Raw genomic sequence first — 20,223 nt, 5'->3', positions numbered from 1 at the left:
TCGTGTTATGAAACAATTTGTGGGGGGCAGCGCTGATGTCATAATACGGGGGCCACATGCCAGTCACACCTGCCCCTAATCCACACACACACACACACACACACACACACCCTTTCTGTTAGTTACCCCATAATAAAGACAGGACCCGTCTGTTAACCGGCTCACAGCTGCCGGCCTTTATGACAACATCACCGTGGCAACAGGCCTCAGAGTTAATCCCACAGGGGAGGATATGAGGAAATATCAACTGTCCAGGCTGCTCTGTGCTGCGCTGTGGGAATCTGCTATTATCATTACATATATGGGTCTATCATTACATATGTATTAAAATATAATCCTGTCATTAGATGTCGATTTAAGTAGGTTATAGCCTACTAGACCCAAATGAATTCTACTCCTGGTTGGGCAAAACAATTACGTTCAATGGAGATCTGCTGTTGAAGGGGCTTTTTAGTTCAGGGCCTGGTTTAATGGGTCCTGGAATCTGGCCCTTAGTTTTCAGCGGACATGTGAAGTGTTGAGTGAAAGGGTGCATATGATTCTGATCAGGATTAGAGGTCGGGGTCGGATTGCGCAATGTTGGAACAGTCGTGCATTTTTCCAGTGCGTCGTCAGATGGTCACATCCTATTGGTGTTTATGCAACGCTGTTACAAAACACCAATAGGCCGTTAGATGTTATTCCAACGCTGTCGCCCTCTTATTACAGTGGAGTCATTATTTATCATAGAGCCTCATTCTGGGTAATTGTGTTTTGAAAGTGAATTCTAAAATACAAAGTGACAATGACATGGTCTCTCTCTTTCTCCCTCCCTCCCTCCCTCTCCTCTCCCTCCCTCCCTCCCTCTCCTCCCCCTCCCTCCCTCCCTCTCCTCCCCCTCCCTCCCTCCCTCTCCAGTCTCCTCGTCCCAGTGCTGTGAGCGGCTGCAGAAGGAGAAGGAGGAGGTGCGGGTGTCTCTGGAGGAGGTGGTGCGGAGGGTCCAGAGGGATCACCAGGCTGAGCTGACCGGCCTGGAGGAGAGGCTCAAGGCCTTCTACCAGGCAGAGTGGGACAAGGTGCACCAGGCCTATCAGGAGGAGGCGGACAAATGCCGCGCCCTCATGGAGCAGCAGGTCAGTGGTCGAGGCGGTGACCGGGCTTGTGGTGACCGGGCTCTGAAATGTTCAACTTTCTAACTGGTTGAACGGGGCACGTGTTTAACTACAACCTGTTAGCAAGTCGGAGTTTCCTAGTTCCGACTAGCACGTGAACACAGCACTCGAGCACTTCTGAAACACTCCACTGGCTCTCAACCGCACCACACACAGCGCCCAGCCCCTAAACGCTTCCCGAGATTTATGGCCGTTGCCATGGTTATTACTCCCTGATGTCATCAGCGGTAGAACGGGGCGGCATGGATGAATATGAATTGGCACGTAGTATTACTTCCTGAGTCCTCTATGGCCCACATCTAACTGGTAATTCAATTAGCGATAAATCATCCACATCAGCTTGTTCCAAATCAGATACTTTTTAGCACACCTACTCCCACGCACAAAACACACACCTCATACACACGCAGACTCCTGCACAAAACACACACCTCATACACACGCAGACTCCTGCACATACACACACACACGCAGACTCCTGCACATACACACACACACACACACACACACACACACACACACACACACACACACACACACACACACACACACACACACACACACACACACACACACACACACACACACACACACACACACGCAGACTCCTGCACACACACACACACACACACACGCAGACTCCTGCACACACACACACACACACACACGCAGACTCCTGCACATACACACACACACACACGCAGACTCCTGCACATACACGCACACACACGCAGACTCCTGCACATACACGCACACACACACACACGTAGACTCCTGCACATACACGCACACACACACACACGCAGACTCCTGCACATACACGCACACACACACGCAGACTCCTGCACATACACACACACACACACACACACGCAGACTCCTGCACATACACACACACACACACACACACGCAGACTCCTGCGCATACACACACACACGCAGACTCCTGCGCATACACACACACACGCAGACTCCTGCGCATACACACACACACGCAGACTCCTGCGCACACACACACACACGCAGACTCCTGCGCACACACACACACACGCAGACTCCTGCGCACACACACACACACGCAGACTCCTGCACACACACACACACACACACACACACACACACACACACACACACACACACACACACACGCAGACTCCTGCACATACACACACACACACGCAGACTCCTGCACATACACACACACACACACACACACACGCAGACTCCTGCACATACACACACACACACACACGCAGACTCCTGCACATACACACACGCAGACTCCTGCACACACGCAGACTCCTGCACACACACACATGCAGACACACACACAACGCTGCTGCCCTATGTATATAGAGACATAAAAGACTTCTCGTTTCTGTTATGCTGCTTTCACACTGTGTATTTAAATACTGGATTCTCCACATAGTTCATTCTATTATTTCTCATTTGAACTGCGCTGTTCGGAGCTGGTGACACCAGCATTTCACTGCACCTGCTATAACACCTGATAAACTGTGTACGCAACCAATAAGCTTTGATTTGAAATGTGTCATAATAGTGGGGGGGGGGATATTAGTAGTATGAATTGAAGTATAAAGAGGAAACCTTGGACTATTGAGATTCACCCCATAACTGATGCTCAGCTTGTAATGGCGTACTTGTGTTACTGAGAGGAGCCCATGGAATTAGAATGGTCAATCAAATCCATTTTCTTCTTCTTCTCTCTGTCAGCTGGAGGAGATGAGGAGCAGACAGGAGACTCTGAGGAGAAATTCTGAGGCCAGCCACGCTCAGCAGATGGACACGCTCAGACTGTCCTACGACACCGCTGTCCAAGGTGAGGACACACAACCACACACCTTCACAGAACTCATTGAAATTCATCCCTCTATTCTTCTGTCCTAAAATGCATGTTTCAACCCACCCATCCATCCTTCCATCCACCCACCCACCCATCCATCCACCCACCCATCAATCCTTCCATCCATCTACCCACCATCCATCCATCCATCCACCCACCCATCAATCCATCCACCCATCCACCCACCCATCAATCCTTCCATCCACCCACCCATCCATCCACCCACCCACCCATCCATCCACCCACCCACCCATCAATCCTTCCATCCACCCACCCATCCATCCACCCACCCATCAATCCTTCCATCCACCCACCCATCCATCCACCCACCCATCAATCCTTCCATCCATCCACCCATCCATCCACCCACCCATCAATCCTTCCATCCATCCACCCACCCACCCACCCATCCATCCATCCACCCACCCATCAATCCTTCCATCCATCCATCCACCCATCCATCCATCTCAGGCATCCACCCACCCATCAATCCTTCCATCCATCCACCCACCCATCAATCCTTCCATCCATCCACCCACCCATCAATCCTTCCATCCACCCACCCCCATCCATCCATCCATCCACCCACCCATCAATCCTTCCATCCACCCACCCATCCATCCACCCACCCATCAATCCTTCCACCCATCCATCCACCCATCCATCCACCCACCCATCCATCCATCCATCCACCCACCCATCAATCCTTCCATCCACCCACCCATCCATCCACCCATCCATCCACCCACCCATCAATCCTTCCATCCATCCACCCACCCATCCACCCACCCATCAATCCATCCATCCACCCATCCACCCACCCATCAATCCATCCATCCATCTCAGGCATCCACACACTTGGTTGGTTTTCACATGAGAAAGGATTAATCCAAAGTGTTTTAATTGTTGAATAAGTGACTAGTTTTCCTCCATTGACTCAGTGTGTGTTGTTGTTGTTGTTGTTGTTTTGCAGAACTCAGGAAAACCCTGGAACAGGACTTGGAGAACCTGGACAAAACACTAAAGGAAACGGAGGCCACTCTCACTGTAAGATCCATGTTCCCTGTGCCTCCCTCCCTGCCTTACCAACACGTTTACCCAATACAGATACTACTATCTTCCGTATGTCTTCTATAGACTCAGTATCAGGGAGGAACACTGTTGTAGCGTTGACTTAACTCTCTCTCTCTCAACCACTTTCTCTTTCTCTCTCACACCCACAACAGGAGAAAATCCAGGACCTCACGTTGGAGAACGAGGCGCTGAGCGAGAAGCTGCGAGCGGAGGAGGAGAGGAGGAGGATTCTGGCAGAGAAGAACCTGGTAAAAGGAATATGACAGCACCCTATGTAGTGGCCTAATTATGCCCAGAGCCCCATGGACACCCTATGTAGTGGCCTAATTATGCCCAGAGCACCATGGACACCCTATGTAGTGGCCTAATTATGCCCAGAGCCCCATGGACACCCTATGTAGTGGCCTAATTATGCCCAGAGCCCCATGGACACCCTATGTAGTGGCATAACTATGCCCAGAGCCCCATGGACACCCTATGTAGTGGCCTAATTATGCCCAGAGCCCCATGGACACCCTATGTAGTGGCCTAACTATGCCCAGAGCCCCATGGACACCCTATGTAGTGGCCTAATTATGCCCAGAGCCCCATGGACACCCTATGTAGTGGCCTAATTATGCCCAGAGCCCCATGGACACCCTATGTAGTGGCCTAATTATGCCCAGAGCCCCATGGACACCCTATGTAGTGGCCTAACTATGCCCAGAGCCCCATGGACACCCTATGTAGTGGCCTAATTATGCCCAGAGCCCCATGGACACCCTATGTAGTGGCCTAACTATGCCCAGAGCCCCATGGACACCCTATGTAGTGGCCTAATTATGCCCAGAGCCCCATGGACACCCTATGTAGTGGCCTAATTATGCCCAGAGCCCCATGGACACCCTATGTAGTGGCATAACTATGCCCAGAGCCCCATGGACACCCTATGTAGTGGCCTAATTATGCCCAGAGCCCCATGGACACCCTATGTAGTGGCCTAACTATGCCCAGAGCCCCATGGACACCCTATGTAGTGGCCTAATTATGCCCAGAGCCCCATGGACACCCTATGTAGTGGCCTAATTATGCCCAGAGCCCCATGGACACCCTATGTAGTGGCCTAATTATGCCCAGAGCCCCATGGACACCCTATGTAGTGGCCTAACTATGCCCAGAGCCCCATGGACACCCTATGTAGTGGCCTAATTATGCCCAGAGCCCCATGGACACCCTATGTAGTGGCCTAACTATGCCCAGAGCCCCATGGACACCCTATGTAGTGGCCTAATTATGCCCAGAGCCCCATGGACACCCTATGTAGTGGCCTAATTATGCCCAGAGCCCCATGGACACCCTATGTAGTGGCCTAATTATGCCCAGAGCCCCATGGACACCCTATGTAGTGGCCTAACTATGCCCAGAGCCCCATGGACACCCTATGTAGTGGCCTAACTATGCCCAGAGCCCCATGGACACCCTATGTAGTGGCCTAACTATGCCCAGAGCCCCATGGACACCCTATGTAGTGGCCTAACTATGCCCAGAGCCCCATGGACACAGGAAGGTGCTGAAGAATGCTATTGTTCTGGTACACTGTGTAGGGTGCGCCATCTTATGTCATCCCTCAGTCAACAATACTACTGATGTGAGACCGATGTCCCAGTTTACTGCTTCTTTTTTGTTGTTATTGGGCCTTATGGTCTTTATACTGGTGGAATACTGCCCCCTGTTGGTTGCTAATGGACATGCAGCACTGGTCATTGTGTCCGTTTCTGAGATGGCAGTGTTTGGAGATTTATCCACAGTGACTCATGCACATTTAGTTTCATTTGGGAATCAAACCCACCACTCTGGTACTGCAATCATCCATCTTAAAGTGGGTTATTGAAAGACTGCTGTTTGTCTGGAACAACAGTTTGTAGGGGATAGAAGAGGTTAGGAATAGGACTCTGGTTTGTGAATGAAATTCTCTCTTCCCCCTTCCCCCATTTTTCTCTCTCCCTCTCTCTCTCACCCCCTCTTCCTCACCCCCTCTTCCTCACCCCCTCTTCCTCACCCCCTCTTCCTCTCCCCCTCTTCCTCTCTCTCCCTCTCTCTCCCTATAGAAGGACTCCCATGTGTTGTATCTGGGTCAGGAGCTGGAGAGTCTTAAGGTGGTTCTGGAGATAAAGACCAAACGGCTTCATCAACAGGACAAGAAACTCATGCAGATGGACAAGCTGGTGAGGACGTACGCACACACATGTCGATGAAAACACACGCATGCCCTGAGCTTGCCCCGGTGTATGTTCGCTGTTGTCTTCGCTAGCTCTCTCTGTACATCACTGAAAGGGTGCGCCATCTTATGTCATCCCTTATAAGACACACACACATTCCTGTGAAGGCGGAGTGTTTCAGTAAGGGTTTGTTGTGCCGTTCAAGCTCGTGATAGATTGTCTTCAGCCTTGGGAGTCACCACATAGAGAGTCATTTCGCTGCAAAACAAAACTGCATAAATACCCCCACGAATATTGAGTCATGATTGGAAAGATTGAGTCTGCCTCGCCGCAGGCTTCAGAGCAACCTAGTAAAACAAATACCTTTGTGCTGATTAGAATCCCGGGCCTAAACCGCCTATAGGAGCAGTGGAGACCTGCACACTGAGATCATCCACAGCTATTGGGACATTCTGGGGCCCAGAAGTTTATTGTGCATAAATAAAAGCTGAAAACAAAACACAACCGTTTGTGCATCAAGCCATCATCAGTGTTTAATGGTGAGCACAGACACCAGCCTTCTATTAGAGATTCATTGTGCATCAAGACATCATCAGTGTTTAATGGTGAGCACAGACACCATCAGTGTTTAATGGTGAGCACAGACATCATCAGTGTTTAATGGTGAGCACAGACACCATCAGTGTCTAATGGTGAGCACAGACATCATCACTGTTTAATGGTGAGCACAGACACCATCAGTGTTTAATGGTGAGCACAGACATCATCACTGTTTAATGGTGAGCACAGACACCATCAGTGTTTAATGGTGAGACACCAGCTTTCTATTAGAGATTCATTGTGAATCAAGCCATCATCAGTGTTTAATGGTGAGCACAGACACCATCAGTGTCTAATGGTGAGCACAGCATCAACATCATCACTGTTTAATGGTGAGCACAGACACCAGCCTTCTATTAGAGATTCATTGTGAATCAAGCCATCATCAGTGTTTAATAGTGAGCACAGACACCATCACTGTTTAATGGTGAGCACAGACACCAGCCTTCTATTAGAGATTCATTGTGCATCAAGCCATCATCAGTGTTTAATGGTGAGCACAGACACCATCAGTGTCTAATGGTGAGCACAGACATCATCACTGTTTAATGGTGAGCACAGACACCAGCCTTCTATTAGAGATTCATTGTGCATCAAGCCATCATCAGTGTTTAATGGTGAGCACAGACACCATCAGTGTCTAATGGTGAGCACAGACATCATCACTGTTTAATGGTGAGCACAGACACCAGCCTTCTATTAGAGATTCATTGTGCATCAAGCCATCATCAGTGTTTAATGGTGAGCACAGACATCATCACTGTTTAATGGTGAGCACAGACACCAGCCTTCTATTAGAGATTCATTGTGCATCAAGCCATCATCACTGTTTAATGGTGAGCACAGACACCAGCCTTCTATTAGAGATTCATTGTGCATCAAGCCATCACTGTTTAATGGTGAGCACAGACACCAGCCTTCTATTAGAGATTCATTGTGCATCAAGCCATCATCAGTGTTTAATGGTGAGCACAGACACCAGCCTTCTATTAGAGATTCATTGTGCATTAAGCCATCATCACTGTTTAATGGTGAGCACAGACACCAGCCTTCTATTAGAGATTCATTGTGCATCAAGCCATCATCAGTGTTTAATGGTGAGCACAGACACCAGCCTTCTATTAGAGATTCATTGCATATGTCACATGATCGAGTGAGCAAATCGTTGTGTCGCATTAGTGGAAACCAAGACTCTTTCCAGGAGAATTAACGTGGCAGGTTAGGAGAATTAACGTGGCAGGTTAGGAGAATTAACGTGGCAGGTTAGGAGACTTAACGTGGCAGGTTAGGAGACATAACGTGGCAGGTTAGGAGAAATAACGTGGCAGGTTAGGAGAAATAACGTGGCAGGTTAGGAGAAATAACGTGGCAGGTTAGGAGAAATAACGTGGCAGGTTAGGAGAATTAGGTTAAAGTTAGGAAAGAGGTTAGCTAAAATGCTAAATTTGTCCCAGACACGATTGAAACATAGGCCTCTGCCCTGAGAACTGTCTTTGTTTCCATTAATGCGATGCTGCGGGCAAATGTATAAATGCAAACAAGTACATATTATCATGGCATGATTCAAGTACAGGAGCGGAGAGAGAAATATCTTATTTGAACTTTTCCATTTGTGTTGTCTGTCCGGCGCCAGATGGAGAGCAACGTGAAGCTGGAGGAGCGTCTGAACAAAGTCCAGCAGGAGAACGAAGACTACAGGGCCCGCATGGACAAACACACCGCACTCTCCAAGTACGTACTGCAGAGAGGAGTGACTCATCTCTCTCCAGAATCCTCATCTTCACCATTTGTCCTTCTAGCAGGGTTTCTAGCATGCAAAATGTAGTTATAAGAATGTGTGTGTTCCTCTGTGTCTGTTTCTCTGTGTTGCTGTTCAGTGAACCACCTTCACTTTGTGTGCATCTTCCCCCTCTCTCTCCTCTCTGTGTGTGTGTCTTCCTCTCTCTCCTCTCTGTGTGTGTCTTCCTCTCTCTCCTCTCTGTGTGCGTCTTCCTCTCTCCTCTCTGTGTTCGTCTTCCTCTCTCCTCTCTGTGTTCGTCTTCCTCTCTCCTCTCTGTGTGCGTCTTCCTCTCTCTCCTCTGTGTGTGCGTCTTCCTCTCTCTCCTCTGTGTGTGCGTCTTCCTCTCTCTCCTCTGTGTGTGTGTCTTCCTCTCTCTCCTCTGTGTGTGCGTCTTCCTCTCTCTCCTCTGTGTGTGCGTCTTCCTCTCTCTCCTCTGTGTGTGCGTCTTCCTCTCTCTCCTCTGTGTGTGCGTCTTCCTCTCTCTCCTCTGTGTGTGTGTGTCTTCCTCTCTCTCCTCTGTGTGTGTGTGTCTTCCTCTCTCTCCTCTGTGTGTGTGTCTTCCTCTCTCTCCTCTGTGTGTGCGTCTTCCTCTCTCTCTGTGTGTGCGTCTTCCTCTCTCTCCTCTGTGTGTGCGTCTTCCTCTCTCTCCTCTGTGTGTGTGTCTTCCTCTCTCTCCTCTGTGTGTGCGTCTTCCTCTCTCTCCTCTGTGTGTGTGCGTCTTCCTCTCTCTCCTCTGTGTGTGTGCGTCTTCCTCTCTCTCCTCTGTGTGTGTGCGTCTTTCTCTCTCCTCTGTGTGTGTGCGTCTTTCTCTCTCCTCTGTGTGTGTGCGTCTTCCTCTCTCTCCTCTGTGTGTGTGCGTCTTCCTCTCTCTCCTCTGTGTGTGCGTCTGCCTCTCTCTCCTCTGTGTGTGCGTCTGCCTCTCTCTCCTCTGTGTGTGCGTCTTCCTCTCTGACCTCTCTCTCCTCTCCTCTCTGTGTCTCCTGCAGGCAGTTATCCAGTGAACAGGCCATGCTGCAGCAGACCCTGCAGAAGGAATCCAAGGTCAACAAGCGTCTCTCCATGGAGAATGAGGAGCTGCTGTGGAAGCTGCACAACGGAGACCTGGCCAGCCCCCGCCGCCTCTCTCCCTCCTCGCCCTTCCACTCGCCTGGCAACTCGGCTTCCTTCCCCACCGCCACAGCCCCACTCTCGCCCAGCAGATAACCCAAACTGGATACCAAGGGGACCGAGAGAAAGAGAGTGTGTGTGTGGATACCCCCTCCAACACACCCTAGAGACAACCCCCCTCTACAGTCCCTTACCTCCTACCCCCCAGATCACCAACCCCAGCCTCTCAAGGAGACAAAGCTATTCCAAAAGCGGATGGACTACTTCATATGATGACGCTGCAGTTTTGGCTTCTGCCCACAATGACTTGTACAGACGTTTTCTTTGCTCCCAGAAAGAGAAGACAATGTTGCACAGATGCACTTACTTAAAGCGTGGGGCAATTCTGCCTTCGTTCTTTTCTGCCTGATTTCTCTCACTTTTTTCCCCCTCAGCAGAGAGAAAGAACAGGCAGCTTAAACCTGAGGCTTCTCAGCTCCTTTTGATTCAGGGTTTGTACATAGCTTCTCAGCTCCTTTTGATTCTCCTTCTTTTATTTGTGCATCGTGTTCCCCGCTCCACGAATAAAGTTTGTGCGAAAAACCTTGGATGTAGTTTTGAAAATGTTAAAATGGTATAGGCCAGAGACGGAAGTGGAAGTGAGACATCGCATTCCCTTTTTTTCTGGTTCATATACAGTCAATGAAAAAAAAATCTATGGTAAATGGCCCGAGTGGGGCATCTTCATTTATCCGCCATCTTTGGTAGAGACTTTTAGGGTGACTTATCGAAGAGCAGAGCTTTATCCAACAAGCTTTTGACCCGTTGTATAAACAGTCTCTATCTGGGTGCGGATATTCAGTTAAAGTGAACTTTAATCCCAACCCTTCATCTCTCTACCGTAATAAAGGTGTGGAATGTATTTACCCTTCTGTGCTGTATCGCTCAGAATGTTCCCGATCCAAAACTCCACAACGTTGTGTTGAGCCAATGTTCTCTCAGACCTCCCCACGTCTCCAAGAATGCCTCAAACTGACTATCATTTTGTTTCATTTTAAAAGGTAAATAAACAAACGATAAAAAATACAAATCTACGCCAATGTTATATTTATTATCCCTCTATAAATACATAATTAAATGGTGGATATGATTAGGGACATATAGGTATTTGTATAATGTGATACATTGGAAGAGATTGGTTATACACACACACACACACACACACACACACACACACACACACACACACACACACACACACACACACACACACACACATCTTTTACCTGTCAAAATGATTGACCGCTATGTCGAAGCAGAGTGTGTGTGTGTGTGTGTGTGTGTGTGTGTGTGTGTGTGTGTGTGTGTGTGTGTGTGTGTGTGTGCACGCTCAATCCTGTTGTTGTGCAGTAGTACCTAGAGAAAGGAATCCACCCTGGAGGGCACAGATCTCCCATTTAACACCTACCTCAGTGACCTCAAATCTCCTCTACGACCACTGAGCTTTAACATGGAAGTAATACTCTCTTTTCACTGCTGAGGTTTTGGTGCTCTGTCTGTCTGTCTGTAATGTACTACTGGTTTGTTTGCACACACTATTCAGTCATGTCTAGTGTCTGTTATCTCTGGCTGCAGTATTAACAGGTAGAAACTAGTGAATGTCTTAAGGGTTGGCTTAAAACATGGGGAGAAAAATGGGCGTGTTCCAGGTTGTCTTTAGTGCAGTGGATCTGTGCAGTAGATTAGATCTCACAATATCTGGAGAACACTTTTTCTGAGGAAGCACATGTATATGATAGAGCAGTTTCTTTTGAGATTGAAACGTTGGATTGGAATGTGCCCAGCGAGAACGACCTGGAACGTGCCCAGCGAGAACGACCTGGAACGTGCCCAGCGAGAACGATCTGGAACGTGCCCAGCGAGAACGACCTGGAACGTGCCCAGCGAGAACGACCTGGAACGTGCCCAGTCTGGTTGCAAGTGAACTCTGGGGGGAAATATAGGCAATATTTCTGTTAAAGTAAGAGTTGATCATAGTTAACATTTTATTCAAATTGAGTCACAATCGGAAATTATTTGAGTGGAAAGTACACAATTGTACCATTATTTATAAAAGAAAAGCATGTAAAAATCGGCCAACAGTCACATTCACGTTGTTATTTTTAACAGTGAAAGACCTGCTCTGGGACATTGGCGATTAAGAAAGTATGTTTTAAACCTCCTGCTTTGGGCTGGATGTGTAGATCACTTGCATATAGGCTAGCAGCAGGTGGCCTAGCAAGTTAAAACGTTGGGCAAATAACCAAAAAGTTGGAATGGACAACAGCTCCTCTGGCACCCAATGTGCAGGCCTCCCCCCCCCTTCCCCCCAACCTCTCTGATTCAAAGGGGTTGGGTTAAAAGCTTATACATTTTTGGTCTGCAATTGACGATGAAAATAAATGTAATCCTTTAATAATCTATGAGCAGAATTACTGTTTTACCTCAATTAGCATCAAGATTGTTATGATTGGATGTTCTCTATGATGTAACACCACCTTCAGCCTATCCTAAGTGAGGCAAAACTCTTAACAGGATCGATGTCGTCTGGCGTTCTGTTCAGTTAAACATCAGATCCAGCCGGATGGACATCGGAGGCCCGGATCATCATGGCGACGGATTTGATTGAATACCACCAGCCGTGCCAGGTGTACCAGACCACCCCGTCATCCATTACCGCTTGGTACGGCCCGTTGTAGTAGTGACCGTTCAAATTGCCAGACTCACACCTGGTGGAGAGACGCAGAATGACACCAACATCTGAGATTCATAGTAGAAGGTCGCGTTCCATTGCTTGATCTGCCAGATCTTACGACTCCTGGATAAATATTTTACCAGCTAACCATATATGTTATAGCAACCTATCAGTCAATAACACTGTCGATGGCACGCAACCATTGGTTGATTTGTTTTGGTTGTGTTTCAGATTATGTTGTGCCCAACAGAAAAGAAGGGCAAATAATGTATTGTCACTTTTAATGTAAATAAGAATATAATATGTCTCAACAATTCTACATTAATGTGGATGCTACCATGATTATGATCATGATTACGATAATTGTGAATGAATCGTGAATAATGATTAGTGAGAAAGTTAGAGGCATAAATATCATAATGCAGAAGGTCAATACTCTGTTGTTGAGAGGTTACTGAATCTCCACAGTAATACAGAAGGCCAATACTCTGAGAGGTTACTGAATCTCCACAGTAATACAGAAGGCCAATAATCTGAGAGGTTATTGAATCTCCACAGTAATGCAGAAGGTCAATACTCTGTTGTTGAGAGGTTACTGAATCTCCACAGTAATGCAGAAGGTCAATACTCTGTTGAGGGGTTACTGAATCTCCACAGTAATGCAGAAGGTCAATACTCTGTTGAGAGGTTACTGAATCTCCACAGTAATGCAGAAGGTCAATACTCTGTTGTTGAGAGGTTACTGAATCTCCACAGTAATGCAGAAGGTCAATACTCTGAGAGTTTACTGAATCTCCACAGTAATGCAGAAGGTCAATACTCTGTTTTTGAGAGGTTACTGAATCTCCACAGTAATACAGAAGGCCAATACTCTGAGAGGTTACTGAATCTCCACAGTAATGCAGAAGGTCAATACTCTGTTGTTGAGAGGTTACTGAATCTCCACAGTAATGCAGAAGGTCAATACTCTGTTGTTGAGAGGTTACTGAATCTCCACAGTAATGCAGAAGGTCAATACTCTGTTGTTGAGAGGTTACTGAATCTCCACAGTAATGCAGAAGGTCAATACTCTGTTGAGAGGTTACTGAATCTCCACAGTAATGCAGAAGGTCAATACTCTGTTGAGAGGTTACTGAATCTCCACAGTAATACAGAAGGCCAATACTCTGAGAGGTTATTGAATCTCCACAGTAATACAGAAGGCCAATACTCTGTTGAGAGGTTACTGAATCTCCACAGTAATGCAGAAGGTCATACTTGCTGAACCACCAGCCTGACATGTCATGGCGGATACACTTCTCATCGTCCTTGTTGGGATGGTCGTAGGTACTGAACTTGACTCCCAGTTGACCGGCCCCTAGACTGTTCCACTGCCCACTGGGATGGGAGTGGGCTTCGGAGAGGGCGTCCCCCGCATTGCCAGTGTACTCACCCAGATGAAGCTTATACTGGTTCTGGAGGGGGAAGAGGAGTATTTTAGGGAGTAACTTTTTTAAAGTATTTTATGGGGAAATAATTCAGTGATTTTGAATATTTAACTATGTAAAATCACTGAACTATCCCCTTTAACCAAACACCTGATCTCAAATGTCAACTAATTGTAGTCTTCAATTTAGACCTCAAACAAATGCCTACGTTGGTGTGCACACACTGCAGCGTCCTGGGCCAGAATTCCCCACGCCAAGTGTAAAAGGCACCACAACTTTAGGTAATAGGCTGATGACCAGGAGTGATAGACCAAGGTATGTAAACATGCTTATACTGTAACACAGTCAATGTTCTCCTAAACAGAGCACTGCTGAGATGTATCTTTTTGAAAACTGCTGAGAAGGTGAATGAAGAGGATAGCTGGTTTTCCCCAGGACCTTTTGCTCAAGGACATTCAAATCACATTGTATTTGTCCCATGCTTGTAAACAACATAGACTAACAGTGAAATACTTACTCACCGGTCCTTCCCAACAATGCAGAGAGAAACAACAGGTGTAGACTAACAGTGAAATACTTACTCACCGGTCCTTCCCAACAATGCAGAGAGAAACAACAGGTGTAGACTAACAGTGAAATACTTACTCACCGGTCCTTCCCAACAATGCAGAGAGAAACAACAGGTGTAGACTAACAGTGAAATACTTACTCACCGGTCCTTCCCAACAATGCAGAGAGAAACAACAGGTGTAGACTAACAGTGAAATACTTACTCACCGGTCCTTCCCAACAATGCAGAGAGAAACAACAGGTGTAGACTAACAGTGAAATACTTACTCACCGGTCCTTCCCAACAATGCAGAGAGAAACAACAGGTGTAGACTAACAGTGAAATACTTACTCACCGGTCCTTCCCAACAATGCAGAGAAACAACAGGTGTAGACTAACAGTGAAATACTTACTCACCGGTCCTTCCCAACAATGCAGAGAGAAACAACAGGTGTAATAACAGTAAATAATAAATACACAATGAGTAGCGAAATACCTTGGTACAATGCAGAGAGAAAGAAAATAATAGAAAAGTAATAACACTAAATAATAAATACACAATGGTACTGGTGCCCCGTGTACATAGCCGAGTCGATGTGCAGGAGTACGAGGTAATTGAGGTAGATATGTACATATAGCTAGGGGTTAAGTGACTAGGTAACAGGATATATAATAAGAAGTAGCAGCAGCATATGTGATGAGTCAAAAGAGTTAGTGCAGATGGGAGTCAATGCAAATAATCTAGGTAGCTATTTGGTTAACTATTTAGCTGTCTTAAGGCTAGGGGGTAGAAGCTGTTCAGGGTCCTGCTGGTTCCAGACATGGTGCATCGGTACCGCTTGCCGTGTGGGAACAGAGAGAACAATCCATGACTTGGGTGGCTGGAGTGTTTTATCATTTTTAGGGCCTTTCTCTGACACCGCCTGGTATAGAGGTCCTGGACGGCAGGGAGCTCGGCCCAGTTATGGACTGGGCCATATGCACTACCCTCTGTAGCACCTTGTGGTCGAATGCAAAGCAGTTGCCGTACCAAGCAGTGATGCAGCCAGTTAAGATGCTCTCAATGGTGCAGCTGTAGAACTTTTTGAGGATCTGAGGGCCCATGACAAATCTTTTCAGCCTCCTGAGGTGGAAGAGGCATTGTTGAGCCTTCTTCAGGACTGTGTTGGTGTGTATGGACCATGTTAGTTCCTTAGCGATGTGGACACCGAGTAACTTGAAGCTCTCGACCCACTCCACTACAGCCCCGTCAATGTGGATGGAGGCGTCCTCGACCAACCATTTCCTGGAGACCACGATCAGCTCCTGGCACCACACTGCCATGTCACTGACCTCCCTATAGGCCAGAGGTCTCAATCCTTGTCCCTGGAGAGCTACAGTCCTGTAGGTTTTCACTGCAACCATAATCTAGCACACCTGATTCTAATAATCAGCTGGTTGATTAACTGAATCAGGTGAGTTACAACAGGGGTTGGAATGAAAACCTACAGGAAGGTAGCTCTCTAGGAACAGGGTTGGAGAGCCCTGCTAGAGGCTGTCTCATCGTTGTTGGTCATCGGGCCTAACACTGTCATGCCGTCAGTAAACTTAATGACGGTATTGGAGTTGTGCACGGCCGCGCACCCTGAGGGGCTCCCGTGTTGAGGATCAGTGTGGTGGATGTGATGTTGACAATCCTCACCACCTGGGAGCGGCCCAGCAGGAAGTCCAGGATCCAGTTGCTGAGGCAGGTGTTCAGTCCCAGGGTCCTGAGATTAGTAATGAGCTTGGAGGGCACTATGGTGTTGAACGCTGAGCTGTAGTCAATGAACAACAGTCTCACATAGGCGTTCCTCTTATCCAGGTGGGAAAGGGCAGTGTGGAGTGCAATGGAGATGGCGTGATCTGTTGGGGCTGTATGTGAATTGGAGTGGGTCCAGTGTGTCTGGGATAATGGTGTTGATGTGAGCCATGACCAGCCTTTCAAAGCATTTCATTGCTACAGTTGTGAGTGCTACAGAGCAGTAGACATTTAGACAGGTTACCTTGGCCTCCTTGGGCACAGGAACTATAGTGGTTAACTTGAAACACAAAAGCTATTACAGACATGGTCAGTGAGAGGTGGAAAATGTCAGCTGATCAGCGCATGCTCTGTATACTAGTCCTGGAAATCCCCAGTTTATACAGTATGAACAGTAGATTGATTCGATTTTTTTGCGAACAAGGACTTATGTCAACAAAGAAAGGGAAGGGGCGGGGGGTGTTGGGTTAAAAAAAGACAAAGGAAGGAGAGACTACAAACGTTCTTGTTCTTTACATTCTATCAAGATCTCAACTGCCTTTTGTACTGTTTGAACAAGAGTAGACAAAATAGTGACACCCAATGTTATGGGAAAACCGTGTCTGTTCCGTGTGAGGAATGTCTGCTGTGAAGACCGTGGTGTTGTGTTCACGTGTACCTTTTCATCATCAACTTTCATGTTTTTGTACTTGGCGAAGCGCTGGTTTCCGTCAAAGTCCTCCATGTTGATCTTTAGGTTGTAGTCGCCTAGAAAACAGAGTCAAATACCGGTCATAAAGAGCCAAAATGGCCACCGATTGTCACCCAGGTGGGTGAGACAGTAGTGGTGATGGATGAGTTGCTGTGGCCTCTACAATGTAAAGCACTCAGGGCCATGATCAGACTTGAGATAAGTAAACTTAACAAGGATTTAAGCCAATAAAAGATTTTTGGACTTGAGTCCATTATAAGTCAAATTACCTCAAGTTGGAAATTGAGCTCATTAAGCTCTACTGTAGTTAAAATCTCTATGTAATATAAAAGCAATTCATTGTCATTATTAGGTACATTCCATGTGAATTTGGCCACATGCCTTTTAGATGTTTTTTGTAGCCAAGAGTTGTTACCTGACCAGGAAAACTCTGTGTCCTAGTTATAACCTGACTAAGGCCAGGAAAAACTCTGGGTCATATTACTATTACAGCCTGTTCCTAGGGGCCGGGAGTGTTTCCTGGTCAGATCAAGTGGTGGGGAAAAACTCTGGGTCATATTACTATTACAGCCTGTTCCTAGGGGCCGGGAGTGTTTCCTGGTCAGATCAAGTGGTGGGGAAAACTCAGCCCTAGTTGTAGGTTTTCCTCTTCACCTTGAGAGGTGAGGTAGTGTATGGGGTCGTTAACCTGAAGCCAGAACTCTCCGTCTGACTCGCTGCCTCCAAAACCATGCTTATACTCCACCCACGCTCTGTAGAGGGAGGGAGACACAAATACATGCACGTGATGTTTTAACCTTAAACCAATGAGATTCCAGTGCCCAGCAGGAGCGGAAAATGTTTTAGTATCTCAGATTGTTTTGGCAATTCTCACAAAAATATAATTGGGAGGAAGGATGTTTTAAGTTATATCATTAAATATAACTTGGACATATTCCATCAGTTAGATCACATTATAAAGAGTATGATGACACCATGATGTTGTCTGGTATGGTTCACAGGTCATAAGGTCTTACAGGAGACGCGTAGGTCTTAAATGTAGCCACTTTAGGCCCTTTTATCACACGTTTTCTTTCCACCTACCTGTCGAAGGACTCCGTTCCGTCCTTTCTCCTCTGGATGACAGTCCAGCCTCCTCCATCACTCATGTCACAGAACACCATGAAGGAGGAGGGAGCCTGGTCCGGTCTGATCATATACAGGCCACTAACGGAGTTCCCATCCTTAAAGATCTCAGCACAGTCTAACACACAGAGGACATGGTTACAGTGCTTGCACACCAAATGGCACCCAATCCATTCCTTATACAGCGACATTATCTTTCACTATTTATGTCTGTTTTAAAAACAAAATTGAATAGCTAATCAAACATGAATCACACAAAACTAAATCCAGTTCAGTAAAAAGACATTCCATTCATTCTATGTTCTACCCATAGACTTCCACATGAACAAAAGGAGCTATGGGGTTCTACCCCCTGCCTGACCTTTGTACTGTCCCCCAGTCTGGAGGTGTGTCTGGGGGATCTGGGGCAGCTTCTGGGCCTGGCTGAAGTGAAGCCCCTGGATGTAGTGGTGCTGGTCGTTGATCACCCTCACCAGGTGCTCCATCTCAGCCTGCAGACGCCCCACCATCTCCCCACACTGCACTGGGGCCTAGTGGACAGGACGGACAGGGGGAGAGGGGGATCCTGTTCACTCTCTCAGGCTATACAACTCATTTAACAAAACTGTTTTTTTAAGTCATCAGAATGATCCGTTCTATCACAGTTTTCAAGATAAAGGAACAAGTTTGGTAATTTTATGTTAGCCTACAAATGCTAATCTCAGTACATTAAACAATAACATAAATAAAGAAACCTGCTATTATGTAATCTGATATGAACTATATTTGGATGCAGAGACAGACGATGCACACACAAACAGACACACACACAAACAGACACACACACACACATACATGCAGGTGCATGCAGAATACACCAAAATGGCACATAAAATGTCATCATCACAATGTAAGTGGGTGTTAAGGAAGTAGAATTATGCACAAAGCCAATCAAAATGTAAATAAATCTTACCGAGTGGCATTCTGTGAGGAACAAAAGCCCCAAAACTACTATGGTGGACGCTCCTGCCATGGCGTGTGAGCTCTGTTCAACCACCAGTGTTACTGACGCTCTGTTCACCCTACCCTGACAACCCACCATGGAAGACACTGGCTGCATCCCAAATGGCACCTGGTCAGTAGTAGTACACTATATAGGGAATAGGGTTCCATTTGCCCACTAGTGTCTAAACATCGGAGTCAGCACGAGTGTTCTGCTGTACTTTGAAAAATGGCTAGTGACTTCCCACCATAGTCTGGCCATTGACCTTCTGATTAAACCTTGTTGTGTCTCGTGGTCTATTGCGTAGGAAGAGGGTTGCCTTTTGTAGTGTCTTCCCTCATCTATCCTCCCTTCTCATAACCCAACTGGTGATACAATACCACCTTTTACTGGCGTCCTCTTAAACATGGCCCTTCCGACTCTTATTTGAGTTCAACGACTTGTAACTTTCCCTGCCTAAAGTCAACATTCCCCTTGTTTCATGTTTTAGCTCTAGTTTTGATTTACTTCTATTAATTCAATGGGTTTGATTCAGATCTTTTTTCATAATTAGGCCGTCATTGTAAATAAGAGATAAGAGAATAACAGATAAGAGAATAACTGATTTGCCTAGTTAAACAAAATACATGCATAAGGCTTTTCTTCCTCATATCAAAAATATATATATTAATATTTGGTGGAATGTGTTTTTGATAAATGTATCTGCCCATTCAGTTTTATTCATTATGAACTAAAGGCTAAACTGATCTCAGATCAGCACTATGAGACACTTTGTGGATACGGACCCAGGACGTCAAGCCAGTTCCACTGTTGTTTTTTAAAATTCTTCCCCTCCAATCAGGCGCTGATTTAGACCTGGGACACCAGGTGGGCGCAATTAATTATCAGGTAGAACAGAAAACCAGCAGGCTCTAGACCTTATAGGGTAAGATGTGAATACCGCTGGTTCACATGATAGCTAAGGTGAGCTGTAGTAAGGTGTTCAGAGGTATAGCCTGAATGGTCTGAATGGAAGGCAAGGACTCAGGCCCTGAGCCACCAAGTCTATCACGTTCATCAGCCTTCTCTTCGTAATGACCGACGGACAGACAAACACAGAAAGATGGAGACAGACAAACACAGAAAGATGGAGACAGACAAACACAGAAAGATAGAGACAGACAAACACAGAAAGATAGAGA

The 20,223-nt window shown here is 46.8% G+C and overlaps 2 protein-coding genes across 5 annotated transcripts in view; one reads left to right on the top strand and one right to left on the bottom strand.

Moving 5' to 3' along the window:
* The window catches only part of LOC124017880 (microtubule-associated tumor suppressor 1 homolog A-like), a 55,165-nt gene extending 44,318 nt beyond the window's left edge, over positions 1-10,847 (top strand). For all 4 annotated transcript variants that reach the window (XM_046333135.1, XM_046333132.1, XM_046333134.1 and 1 more), the window contains 7 exons: positions 898-1,112; positions 2,886-2,991; positions 3,989-4,062; positions 4,242-4,337; positions 6,177-6,293; positions 8,521-8,618; positions 9,654-10,847. In XM_046333135.1, coding sequence (XP_046189091.1) covers positions 898-1,112; positions 2,886-2,991; positions 3,989-4,062; positions 4,242-4,337; positions 6,177-6,293; positions 8,521-8,618; positions 9,654-9,870 — 923 coding nt within the window. In that variant the 3' untranslated portion in view covers positions 9,871-10,847. The remainder of the gene's footprint in view (positions 1-897; positions 1,113-2,885; positions 2,992-3,988; positions 4,063-4,241; positions 4,338-6,176; positions 6,294-8,520; positions 8,619-9,653) is intronic.
* Positions 10,848-11,885: 1,038 nt separating this feature from the next.
* On the bottom strand, positions 11,886-19,582 carry LOC124017887 (fibrinogen-like protein 1). The gene is made up of 7 exons (XM_046333141.1): positions 19,013-19,582; positions 18,422-18,590; positions 18,019-18,178; positions 17,590-17,687; positions 16,903-16,991; positions 13,745-13,941; positions 11,886-12,521 (listed from the first exon to the last, which is right to left on the bottom strand). Exons 1-7 carry the CDS (start codon positions 19,157-19,159, stop codon positions 12,356-12,358), a joined length of 1,026 nt encoding a protein of 341 aa, XP_046189097.1. The 5' UTR covers positions 19,160-19,582; the 3' UTR covers positions 11,886-12,355.
* Positions 19,583-20,223: the final 641 nt, after the last annotated feature.

This window comes from Oncorhynchus gorbuscha, unplaced genomic scaffold (genome assembly GCF_021184085.1).
Source record: "Oncorhynchus gorbuscha isolate QuinsamMale2020 ecotype Even-year unplaced genomic scaffold, OgorEven_v1.0 Un_scaffold_346, whole genome shotgun sequence".
Taxonomy (NCBI): domain Eukaryota; kingdom Metazoa; phylum Chordata; class Actinopteri; order Salmoniformes; family Salmonidae; genus Oncorhynchus; species Oncorhynchus gorbuscha.
This window is presented reverse-complemented; position numbering and strand designations above follow the sequence as displayed.